This window comes from Vulpes vulpes, chromosome 5 (assembly GCF_048418805.1).
Source record: "Vulpes vulpes isolate BD-2025 chromosome 5, VulVul3, whole genome shotgun sequence".
In the NCBI taxonomy this organism is placed as follows: Eukaryota; Metazoa; Chordata; class Mammalia; order Carnivora; family Canidae; genus Vulpes; species Vulpes vulpes.
In genome coordinates this window covers 8,828,235-8,841,825 of record NC_132784.1, presented here as the reverse complement: position 1 = coordinate 8,841,825, position 13,591 = coordinate 8,828,235, and the positions used below count along the sequence as shown (strand labels likewise).

At 36.1% G+C, this 13,591-nt stretch overlaps 1 protein-coding gene across 8 annotated transcripts in view; it reads right to left on the bottom strand.

Moving 5' to 3' along the window:
• Positions 1–13,591, bottom strand: part of CLASP1 (cytoplasmic linker associated protein 1) — a 263,096-nt gene that overhangs the window by 76,846 nt on the left and 172,659 nt on the right. For 7 of the 8 annotated variants that reach the window (XM_072757530.1, XM_072757533.1, XM_072757532.1 and 4 more), the window contains 2 exons: positions 7,346–7,450; positions 3,079–3,246 (listed from right to left, as the gene is read on the bottom strand). In XM_072757530.1, coding sequence (XP_072613631.1) covers positions 3,079–3,246; positions 7,346–7,450 — 273 coding nt within the window. Of the gene's footprint in view, positions 1–3,078; positions 3,247–5,022; positions 5,050–7,345; positions 7,451–13,591 lie in introns of all 8 variants that reach the window. The other variant, XM_072757529.1, reaches the window with a different exon arrangement.

Here is a 13,591-nt window from a genome sequence, read left to right as displayed (position 1 = left end):
TTGCTTGCTGCTTGAACTTTATGAAAGCAGTATTCTTCGGTGGTTCTGAGGTCCTGTGCTTATAGGAAAGGCTGAGGAGCCTTGAAAAATCCATCTGACCGGCTTTCAAAAGTACACTCTACTTTTAGAGTGTTCTGGGGGCTAATCTTGACTTTTGCCCTGTAAGGAAGGGATGGGTCCTACCAGAACTCACAGTGAAAGCAGAAATACAAGAGAAATAAGGAGCACTAACATGAAATGTCCCTCCGTCTGGGGATTTTCATGTTGTGGTCTTGTACGCAATAGTCTAATTTAACAGATGACACTGATTACTATTAAGTTTTGCTTCCTTCAAAATATTTTTCATCAGAAAATCTGAAAACATTTTAAATGCACATCCACAGAATATAAGCTGCCAAAAACTTTTATAGCCTTTTCAAGAGATGAGTGGAAGAAGGAAACTAAAGGCAAACTTCTGAAATATAATTGCTACAGATATTAGCTACTTCTAGGACTTTATTATTCATCAATAACAGAATTAAACCCCAAGATGCAATAATTTACGATCTATTCTGTTTGGTTCAACAGTTTATGAAGGAATATTCTGCCAAGAAAAAAAATAGTAGTAGGATGTTTGTCTCTTGGTTATACAATAGGAATTATATCCTGTTTTGCTTAAGAAAACATAAATGCTAAATAAGACCTTTGGTGTCATTTTTATCACAGATGAGGCATAGCTGAACCAAACATAATTTGTAGGTCATCTGTAGAATTAATTCTTAGTGCAAATTCCAAGCCTAGTTTAGCGATGATTAAAACTATTAATTGGTTTGGGATAAAACAAAATATTCTTAGAAGATGCTTAATATTTTTGAATATTTATATTTAAAGTTGCTATACAATGAACCAAATGCTTATAGACATACAGGTATACAAGCCAGTATCAACTAAATGATCACAACCACGGACGATCTACTGCTAAAGATGCTATATACCTGACACCCTATAAAATGGAATCTTTCAGCAGTACTACAGGAAAAAGTAGAAAGATGTACTTGATTCATTTATCTATCTTCATACTGTGTGTATTTTCACCATGGGCAGAAATTTAAACAAAGCACCTTCTTTAATCAGATTCGTATGAATGACCTCAAAGCTTTACACATAACTAATCCCCTTAATGCGCATCAAGGAAATAACTTTTTCCAAAATATTTTTCAAATAAGAACTTTGAAAGAGAATAGGTTCCTATTTCGTTCTTACTGATGGATAATGTTTCATAGTACCTTTTAAAGGCTTATTAGATGCTGTCTTTTCAACTATCCACAACACAAACTTCCTAGTTAAAACCATGGAATACCAGGTCCTAGAGTTATGTGTGGCAACCTGGGATGGTCTCTTTTCTAATACCAACAAAAGGTAAAAATAGCATTTTTAATAATATAATATGTTAAATCCCCCAAAAAGAAAGAATTTTTAAAAGTATGAAACTAATCTGGGTTGCCAAGAGACATCCTATACATTTAATTGACTACCAAAAAGGGCAGCCCAAACCTTACGATGAAATCAAACTCATTTTCCAAATAAAACTAGATCCAAACATACATCTGTTACAGCCTCAAATATAAAATTTAGACATTCTAGTCATGATACCTTCCCGCGTGTATCCACAGGATTTGTAATTACTAGATCCAAGTAACTTGTCAGCTCAGGGACCACACTATGTAATACCAACAGAAGTTTGGGATCATGTAGAATTAACAAAACCACTGCTTGATTACATTTCTCACTTGCTTTCGAAATGTTAGTTAAACCAACTATTAACCAATCCACTTCTTAACTATGTGCCCCTGCCTTCTCGTAGCTCAGGTGGCCAGAAGTACACTCCCAGTCCCTCTGTCCTTCTCCCACCTCACCCTGACAAACTTCCTTTGCTGCAAACAAATAAATTACCTGTGGGTCCCATAGCGCATTATGTTCCCTCCCATCTGACTGCTTCTGCACATGTTCCTCTCTGCCCTGGAATACCTTTCTCCTCTTCTCCTTACCCTGCCTAACCCTACTTACACATCATCAAAAATGGACCTATTCTGGGAAGGCTGTCCTAGCAGGAAATCCGGGAGGACTGGGGCACACGACGGCCCTAAGACACTCCTTTTCTATGGTCCCAGAGCAGCATGTCACAGTATCTGTCATCCTGTCTTAATTTCTACCCCTAAGACCACAAACTCTTTGAAAATCAGAAGCTACATCTGTTTTATCTTCTGGTTCTATGGTTTAACAAAATGGAAATAGTCAAGTGGAAGTTGCTGATGAGATAAATAAAAGAGAAATATAAGCCAACAGGACTTAAGAATATAGTAGTACTCTAATGTCAAGTTAATAGATTTATACCCTCGGAAAACAATAAAAATTTAAGAGATTTCTCATAATATATTACAAAAGACATCTTTTATGTTAAACAGATTATAGATATGAATAGGATAAGATGCTGAGATTAATTTATATAATTCTACAGACTGTCACAAAGAAACTAAATATTACAATACAAAAATATTATATATTTGGTTTTAATTTGTTCCTAAGTTTTCACATTTGAGCAACACTATGTCAAAAGTAACTATACATGTTATTTAACCTTAAGTTCCACCAATTAGGTTAGAGAAGATCAAAATCAAAATAAACTTGGGACTCTACAAATTGCTTTTGAAAACATATGTAGATTAATGGCTACTTAGTGCTAATCCATGAAAGAAAGATGAAAAGCAACACTGCTCCTAATTATGAAGAAAACAATCCTGCCCACTTCCTCAATTCTAACATTTTGTGAAATGGCTCTAAAACACAAAAGCCCCCAGTGATGTAATTCCTTCCTGACAATCTGAATGGTGAGGCCCATATAGTTTTCAGTTGTAATTCAAACCTGAACATGCCATAGTCTGTAAAAAGCACAAATCAGAATGTTTTTTTTTTAACACAAAGTGACATCCTCAGTTCAAAAACAGATCTCTATTTCCAATATTAGATAAAATCATTACATTATAATAAAAATTATGACCAAGTTAGGAATGATGTTTTGAGGTCTTTGAGAATCCTTACCTAATCCTATTCGGTTTGGACTTGTTTCTCGGCTACATCCCTGACTCCTGGGAATCTTGCTTCGTTTTTCTGAAGAGGGGGTCACAGGTGGGCCTCTTGACGAACCCCCAGCAAGGCCTCCATAACCACTTCCCAACAGTTTCCCTGGGGAACTTGACCGGCTGCCAGCTAAAAATGAAATGAAACAAAACTGAAGAATAGCTATAAATCAGGGAAGAAACTATAATAATTTCAGAAGTCAGTAAGTACATTAATTTGGATCAAACACTAAGAATTTTATATAAAAATGGCTTTTTGGTGGTGGTAGTACTAATTTTTTTTTTAATGGAGCATAAAGGAACATCAAGTATCATAAAAGAATGTTTATACAAAGAAGAATCACAGGCGGAGTTCTACAAAACTAAGAGTAAAATTTCTGATTCAAAAGAGTGAGCTGAGTATAAACAGCTCCCTATTCCGCAGCAAATTTCTACAAATAATCACAAAGGTGCTTGTTTACTGTTTTATTTGTTTGTTCTATAAGAGTTGATATGTGAAAAATTTTAAGTATAACTATTGGAAGGAAAGAATTATAACAGAAGTTTCTTAGACAAGAGTGGAAGAAAATAGATCCAATAACACAAATGGAAGAAAAGGAGGCAAGAAGATAACTAGAAACATGGTAAACAAAAAAAATCACACACAAAAAATGGTAGAAATAAACTCAAACATATCACTATTCGTACTAAGTGTGGCCAGATTAATCTATTAAAAGAGAGAAATTCTTGGATTGATTTAAAAATAGAAAATGATATTTAACTGCTGTTGTTCATTAAGAAACAAACAACACACCTAACACAAAACAACAAAACAGAACAAAATGTTAAAAAAGGACAAGGGATATTTCATATTGATAAAAAAATAACTGTCTATTAAGGCATAATAATCATGAACCTTTATGCTCCAAGTAACACAGCTTTGAAATATAAAACATAAAATTGATAAAGATACAGGGATAAACTGAGAAGGCCATAATTATTAGTGTATCTCTAAGGAAAATAACAACTAATGAAACTAATAACTAATACACCTCTCTGAAATGGACAGAGTGGTCAAAATTATACAGATATGTATAAACACACGTCCCACATACACACACACGTACAACAAACAGAAGATATTCTTTTCACCTTTCTACACATACTACAAAAACTGTGTACTAAGTTTCAAAGGAAATCTCAGAAACCTACAAAAGTAGAAATTACGTAAGACCACATGCCCTGAGATGTACACAAGAGAATCAGAAATTTAAAATAAATAACAGAGTTAGTGATTTTTATAAATGAGTAAGTGGTTGGATAGTTATATAACCATTTCTCATGAGACAGCATTCTTTCTTAAAACAGCAAAATTTTAAAGATTGCATCAACACACTAAAATGGCAGTCATTTACTTAGTACACTCCCCTTCAGTAGAGAAGGCAATAAAATTCTCAAATATAAAATGCATGTTATTGTGTACCAGAATAGCATGACCCAGAGATAAAAAGCCTTTTAAATAACATGTAACCTTGAAACACACACCCCCACACACCCCTCCATCATTCAAATGAATCACTAAGGTAACTACTCACAAAAATTAGAACTTGATAATGACAGCTACAATTTAAAGTGAAATTCATTATCAAAATCACTGGTACACATCACCATGAAGAACCTGTCTTAGGATTTATTAATCTTGCCCATTAACTTTGAGCACCCAAAATGGACTATTCAGCTATGTAAAAGGAGAAAAGAAATTCATTCTAAACTCTAGAATTTGAAAATGCAGAAAAAATGCAGAAAGATTAACTAAGCTTATAATAAACATAGAAATTAATATTGTGCAAGGAACATGGGACAGGGAGTGAAGGAGAACGCAAAAAAAAAAAAAAAAAAAAAAAAGGCAAGAAAAGAAATGGCTTACCACCAGCAGGATTAGCAGATCTGGATCCTTGATTATGAGAGCAGACCAAAGGACAGGCAAAAAGTGGATTAAAAGACAATAGCACAATACAGAAGGTCAGCATGCAACACAACACAAATGTCTTTGTTCACAAACACATTAGCAAAATAGCTTTTTCTTCTGGGTCTTTTTCCTCTTAGTTTACTTTTGTACCTATGTTTACTGTAGTCATATCATACTCTATCAGCATTTATTTTAGGTCTGTTCATGGAACACTCAGAAACCTATGTGCCAGCACAGTGCCAGGCAGAGGAGATGCAGAGAAGACCAGTGTGTTGGCCTCCGGGAGCACGTCTACTCTTCAGTGCTGAGCAAGCTTAGAGAAGTGACTAGATCCTATTCATTTACGGATTCCTACCACTGTGACTGGTACTTAACATATAGGAAGTGCTCAATAAACATCACGCATCCAAAGAAACTGCTACTAACTAGTTTCATCTGAATATCCTATGCCAAATCCTCAAATATTTAAATGCTAATCTTCACATATTTAAATCCTCAAATATTTAAAATATGCATTTTCAAAATATGCCTAACAATAGATTTAGGGCCCTAAATCTAATGTTAATGAAATCTATTCACTATTATACCAGGACTTTGAATGCTGCTGTATCTACATTTGTAAAACATATAAAGATGCTCATGTTTACCTCCTATAAGAATTTTTTTAAATACTAAATTTATATGCATAAGTTTGAGGTCTAGTCTTGATTATTTGCTGGGTTGTCCCTTCCTGTGAGTGGAATTTGGTCAGTAAGGTAAAGCTGAAGACTTTTAAAGTGGAGCGCTAAGATAGGGTAGAGTATTTCTACAAGACTAAAGAATTACAGCTCTATCCTTGCCTTCACCCCCACTACAGAAGCAATGTAGCCTTCACTACCTCCTAAGCAGAGGAGCCAGGCCACAGGCAGGAACCCCTGCAGAGGCCAATGCCAATAAACAGACATAAAGTAATGTAAAGTACTGTTTAACCCTTACTCTCCAAGAAAGGAACTAACACTGCATGGCTAAAGAACTAGACATTTTTTTTATTAAACTCAATTTTAACATACAAACCTATATTTTGAATCTTGAACAGCATTTGTCCAGAAAAATTTCTCTGTGAGAAGACCTGATTTATATTTATGAGATCATGACCAGAGTATTTTATCCATCTGTGACTCTAGGCATCACTAGGGTTCAACAGAATAACCAGAGCTAGGATACTGTTCTCAAGGTCTACAGGTGCACAACACATGTTATGTTGTGTACACCTGGGCGATACACCAGAAGCATGTGCTTCTGCATCAGACAAGCCTGTTAGCAATGTATGACCGATGTTATACTTTCTTTTCAGAAAGGATATTACATTTGTTTAACATGAGGCCTAGAGTTACCAGAGGGGCATAGGAGAGTGTCTGAATTCACAAGGAGCTGAGAAAGGCATTCTAAATACTAACCAGAACCTAAGGTCTGGCCACGGACTGAGTGCTCTCTACACAAGCCAGATAGCTCCTGGGAACCACAGAGGAGGTAGACACCTATGGGCTGGGGAGTGCTGTGCTGGGACCGAGTGCAACTCCCAGGGAAGGAGAGCCTTCCTCCCCCATGCTCACCTTGCCCAGGAGAACTGGGACACCCAGCTCCACTCTATATGCATACAGAAGGAGCAGGAGACTCAAAGTCAAGTGTGGCTGGGAAGTGAGACACTGGGGTGGTTCCTAAGAGTGATCTGAATACATTCCTTCCATCTATGGCTGCTTTCATGGCTGATGCTAAACAAGCCAAGTGACTCAACATGTACAGACAAGCAGTAATGGAAGCGAGAGCAGCTGGGCAAAGCAGAAGCCCACACTGGCAGGTGGAGAAGAGCAGGCTGCAGATGTTAGAACACAGGGTTAATGGGGAGAGCTTTTAATGGCTTTGCTCATTACCACTGAATGAGAACTCCACATTAAAATAATCCCCAGGTACTGCTCTTAAATTACATCAGAGGGACTCCTTATCAACAGTAAAATGGGTCACAGCCCAGGTATATCTCAATTTGAGATGCTTGAGGAAAGGGAGAGAAACCACATCTTAATGTTTAATGTGTAATAATACAAAATTTAAATCACCTAGAAGGGAGACCAAAGTATCCATTTTGTAAGCTTACCCAACAAACATCAAGACTACTCACGGCAGCTTGGAGCCACACAAATGTGGTTTTCCCCTGAAGTAATGAAAATAACTATAAATTTTTCAACTGTAGAATGGGCTGTTAAACAAAACTGGGATAACAAAGGGTAAAAAATATACTTCTTACGCTGAGACTGTGAAACCACTTTGGCGCGACTGCGGCCTCGATTGTCCGGGGTGGTAGCGACGTTGGTGGCACTCCCGGAGCTCTGACGTCTTGTGCGGATCCGACCTGGAAGATGCAGCAAAAATGGTGTTTCCATCACGTTTTCAGTCAGTGACACCTACTCAAGAAAACAACCCAGATCACGCCCAAGTGGCACTGACTGGGCCACCTGCAGGGGCATGGGTCTTCCTCGCGTGAGGTCCTGACCCATTTCCCTGTGTACAACACACATGCGCCTTGTATCTGCACACACAAGTTCTACAGATATGTAGCAACTCCTGAGAATGAGTCATGAACCTAGAAGGTGCTTCTGTTACAAGTATTATAGCATATCACATTTGCAGATAAAGAGGTGATATCCATTTGAAGATTTTTTTCCCACAATTTAATGTTGTTCACATTAAATTCTTTTTTACTACCTACAAATCGGTCAAATTTCCAAAAGCAGAAAAATATTAGCGGTCATCTTAAGAAAAATACTACAGAAATAAGAGTAAATGCAAACAAAACAAAACAAAACCACCAAAAAACCGTAACTCAGCAATCAAAAGCTATAGCACCCTGGAGAATGTTTTGATATATAGCATTAAACCTCTATTTTAAAACATTTTAAGATTATTTATTTATTTGAGAGAGAGAGAGTGAGTGCACAAGAAGGGGGAGGGGCAGAGAGACTGAAAGAAGTGGACTCTGCTGTGGAGGCAGGCTGATGCAGGGCTCAATCCTAGGACCCTGGGATCATGACCTGAGCTGAAAGCCGACCTTAACCAACTGAGCTACCAAGGCACCCCTAAACTTCTAGTTTAAAGCATGTGTGACAAGTTTCTAGACTGCAAAAGATGAAGACAGAATCTATATTACAGAGTAGCTAGAGAAGCAGCGACCAAAAAAAAAAAAAAAAAAAAAAAAGCATTTATGAGAAGAATTTGCCATTTGCCATTCTAAGTAAAGCAATCCTGTTCAACTCCCGTTACTAAATCATGAAACCTTAAAAACAAAAGTGAACTCAGAAATGCAAAATCAGTGATGATTGGAGATTAAAACTTTTTAAAATTCAAGACTTCTTTGGTTTCCGTAGGGGCACAAAATGCCTCTCCTGTCATAAGTCAATCAGAACAGCAACTTGATAGGGAAAACACAAACCAATGGAACTTGCATTGGCATCTTACATTGCTCAAAACCACTTCTACTTCATCATTTAAGAAAGCTTACAGAAAAGTAATACAGAAAAACAAATCCTAAGACTTGAAAAAGGCTCAAGAAAAAGAGGTAAGGAGCAATAAAAGCACTGCAGTAAGAAAAAAAATTAAAATTAGAATCAATGACTTTTAGTAGCAGTTTAAGCAAAGACCCACAAATTCTAGAATCTGTACTAAAGCTATATGGTATCATACTAGGAGCTGAACACGTGTGAATTTGTAATTCTCATAAGAACATTTTATTTCCATTTTACAGATGAGGAAACAAGGAAACGGGGATTAATTAATTTGTCCAAGGTCACACCACTGGTTTAGCTACCTGTGCTTGTCTGGCTAGCTGGCTGACATATGAATAAGGACATTTTACTTTCCTAAGGAAGTTAAATCAAGGCAGTCACTGAGTCAGTGAACATGAAAAACCAACTGAATCTCACTTCCTATTTTAAATTCACTGTATGTAGGACACAACTTTAAATGTCCCTGTATCCCCTACTTTCTCCCAACATTTGGTAACCTGGTCCTAAACCCGGCATTCATCATCCCCTTTTGCATTTCTTGAAACTTTTAATATAGCTAGGTGTATAACCAAGAAACAGATGGCATGGTTTTAGATATTTTAAATGCTTTTAATTGTATTAAAGGGTATATATTTTTCCAAAACTTACTGTTTTGCTCAACATTTTATTTGTGAGGTCACTTATGGAATTGATTTTTCTGTAGGAGGTAGAGACCCACTTTATTTTTTCCATATGACTAATCAGCATCCAAGTACATTTTCTTAACCCCTTACTGATCTAAAAGCCACCTTTTGTCATTTACCAAGTACTTAAATACATGTGTGGGCTTGTTTCTCAACTGTCTGGTCTGTCTCATTCAGTGGTCCACATGTCCACACCAGTGTAACATCACAATGTTGTGAATAGCTTACAAAAACTTTTTTGCCAATTGGTAGAGTAAACCAACCTGGTTTTCCCCCGAGGCCTTTGTTCTCTTCAATATGCATCCAAAGATACGATTTTAAAACAACCTGCTGAAATCTTAACTGCATTATGTGGAATGCAGGGTTAATTTCGGGGGGGGGGTGGGTAAGACAGATTTATGATCTTGATTTTTCATTTTCTTCAATGTCTTATAATAAAGCTTTATAATTTTGTCTAAAAGTCTTACTTAAAAAAAAGTCTTAAATTTTACAGATTTATTCAAAGGTGCCTTTTCTTTATGACACAAAATACATTAAATTGCATTTTCTAATTTCTAGACAAATGTGAATGTAATCTTTATATTTTGATCTTAATTCTGGGAATCTTGCTAAACTTTTGTTAATTTTACTAACTTGTATGTAGATTATCTGGAGTCACCTAAATATACTATCTACAAACAAGACCAGTTTTTTCCCTTCAAACTCTACTCTTTCATTTCTTTGTCTTTATCCCACTGTCTTAGACATGTAGTCCACACTTACATGGGTAGGCTTTGTTGCTTTGAGCCATATATTTTTTTTAATTAGGGAATTTCACAAAGTATGATATTTCAATAGGCTATGAAAACCCCTTTGTATTCCTAATTGCCAAGGATTTGCCAAAATAATTGAATTTTTTGATGCTTTCCCTACATCTTCTTAGGTAAGAGGATTCTTCTCTTAAATGTGCTGATCCACCAGGAAGTTTCTAAGCTATTAGACCCAAGATAAACTCTCACAATGTACATACTCACATACACAATATGTCTTGACTGTACCCTTTTCTCGTTTAGTGCTAAGGCTACATCAGCTGCATTAATGTGGGAAGTATTCTCACCTTCTTGGAGTTTATGAAAGACTGGGATTATCCAATGCCTCATACAATTTCTATTTCTTAATCCTGTCTTGTTAATGTTTAATGCCTACTTCATTAACTTGTACTCTTATCTCTATTCTTTCTTTCCAACTCTCCTTTGGGTTTATTCTGTTCTTTCTCTAACTTTTGGAAACAACCTCCTGAATGCTTCTCTTCTAATATGAACTTAAGGCTATGAATTTTCCTCTAAGCACTGTTTTTGCTTCATTCCATAAGGATTGATATGTAGCTCAACATAAAGTGTTGCTTTAAAAAAATACACTACTAGATCTTACTTGTTAATGTTTTGCTTTGGGAAAATAATTTGGATCTGTACTTCACACTTTATACCAAGAAAAACAGCAAATGAACCTAAGATTAAAAAGTAAAACACGAAATCATACAAGTTTTAAAATAAAACACAGGAGAAATCCCTTGTAACTTGTAGTGGGAAAGTCCATTCTGGTTGTGATTAAAATGAAAAGCCATTAGAAGACTGATAAATCTGATTACTTAATTTTTTTAAATAAAATCTCAGCATGACAAGAAGAAAACTATGAGCAAGTTAAAGAAAATGACAAATTGGGAAAAATTATTTGCAATTCATATCACAAAGGGCTAATTTCCACAACATATAAAAGGTTTCTAGGAATCAGTAAGTCCACCAAACAGTAGTTGTGCTGGTAAATGTTTAACAATGGGCAGTGGGGAAGGGTTCCTGCAGATCTGTGTTTTCTAATTTCCCTGGTGTAAATATTCTCACCATGGCCAATTTCAGGCTACTGACATGAAATCAACTAGATTACATAAAGTCTGAAAATCTAACAACTGGCTGTCATGAAATAGTTCAAGACAGCCCCAGCACACCACTATCACAATGCAATAAAGAATGGATAAGAAAAAAAAAAAAAAAAAAAGAATGGACAAGAGCTAGGAAAAGGTAGTTAACAGAAAATAGAAATGGTTCTTGAGTGTATGAAATATTATTCAGCCTCAGTCAATAAGAAAAAAAGCTAAGAATGTGCTAACATTCTAACACGTAGGGAAAGAGGAGGCACTCTTATTCATTGCTGCTGAGAGTGGAAATTAGTACAGCCCTTATAGAAAGCTGTTTGGCAAGATCTACCACAATTACAAATGCACACACTTTTTATTCCACCAATTCCACTTTAGGTAGTTTATTCTACTAATATACTTGCACCCATGCAAAGTGACATATATTAGAGATTATTCATGATAGCAATGTTTATAATAGCAAAACTCTGGAAATAATTCCAAGGTCTATCAATATGGGACTGGCTGGTTAGTTTCCACATAGCGGAATGCAGTACAGTGGTAATCAAGAATAAGGACATCCTCTAAGCTAATATGGAAGGATCTTATGATACATGAAGTGAAAATAATCAAGATGTAGTGTATAAATATGCTATCTTTTATGTTTTCAGAAGGGGAGAAAACACTTTTAAATTGCTCCTATATGTCAAGAAACTCTTGATAGAAATGAAACTAAAATTTTAAGACTGAAGTCAAAGGGAAAGAAGTGATAGCTAGGCAAATGAAAAGATGGGAGGGAAACTACTAATTGTGTACCTCCTCCTATTTTCTGAGTTTTGAACTACATGAACGTATTCCCTATTTAGAAATTTATATATATAATATATATTTTTTCAAACATCCAAACACATAAAAGTTTATTAATCTTCTCATGAAAAATCTGCACAATCACCACAGATAAAATCCCTGCAGAATTCTTACTACTAGTGTTGCCCAATCTTCAGCTCACTTCTTTTTTGCCAGTACCAACACTGGTTTTTGCAGTCCTTGACTTTCTTCATTCTGTTGTGTTCCTTTTCTATTTTCTTTATGCCTTTTTCTTCTCATATAGGCCATGTCTTGCAAGTCTATGTTTGGGTTCATTTTTTTTTTTTTTTGCATAATCCAAGGAATCATAAATACTGCCAAAGCCCACTGTCATGCCACCACCAAAATGGGTTCTAAATCCAAATACAAAGATGACATCTGGTGTGGTCTTGTACATTTTGTCTAGTTTTCCCCAAATTTCTGTCTTAGGTACTGTTGCCTTTCTGAGATAAAGAATATCAATGACCCTCTGTTTCTGCTGAAATAGTCAGCTGGTCATGAACTTCTCGATCTGGATACTTACTGTGTCATTCATGATAGTGGCTGAGCTTCAAGCAACTTTATATTGTTTGAAGGAAAAGAGCTACTTTATATTTTTATTTTTTTAAGATTTTTATTTATTTATTCATGAGACACAGAGAGAGAGAGAGAGAGAGAGAGAGGGAGGGAGAGAGAGAGAGGCAGAAACTTAGAGAAGCAGGCTCTTCACAAGGAGCCCAATGTGGCACTCGATTCCAGGACCTGAGGATCCCAACCTGAGCTGAAGGCAGATGCTCAACCACTGAGTCACCTCGACTTCCCTACTAATTTTTATTATATAGCAATTCTCTTTATCTCTAAGGTTTTGCCTTACTTTTTTCTGTTATTAATAGATCTTCCACAGCTTTCCTTTACTATGTATTTCTTATCCTTTTGTCTTTTACTCTATCTGCAGGCTTTTATTTTAGATTTGTCCCTTTAAATATCACATAGCTGGATCTTTAAAAACAATCAAGTCTAATAATCTTTCTATTTTAACTGGAAAGTGTAGTTCATATAAGCTTATTTTTACCATCTTAATCACACTTATTTGTCTTTTAGCCTCTGTTGCTTCCATGTCTTAATTTTTTAAGGCTATGCTTAACAGTGTTTTAAGATAATGGTCTCATTAATTAAAGTAACATATTAAAAACACAACTTCAATTAGATCATACTTTTGGGGAGATGGGAGTTTTTAAATCTTTTTTATTAAAGATTTTATTTATTTATCTGACAGAGAGAGAGAGAAAGAGAGAGAGAGAGAGAGAGAGAGAGAGAGAGAAAGAACCCAAGCAGGGGGAGGGAGGGTGAGAGAGGGAAAGGCAGGTTCCCCGCTGAGCAGGGAGCCAGATGTGGAGGCTCAATTCCAGGATCCTGGGATCATGACCGGAGCCGAAGGCAGACACTTAACCAACTGAGCCACCCAGGCACCCCCAAATCACTGTCTTTTTAAGTTAAACTTTTAATTTTGAGATAATTGTAGATTCCACTGCAGCTGTAAGATGGAACACAGATGGAGTCCATGTGCTCTTTAC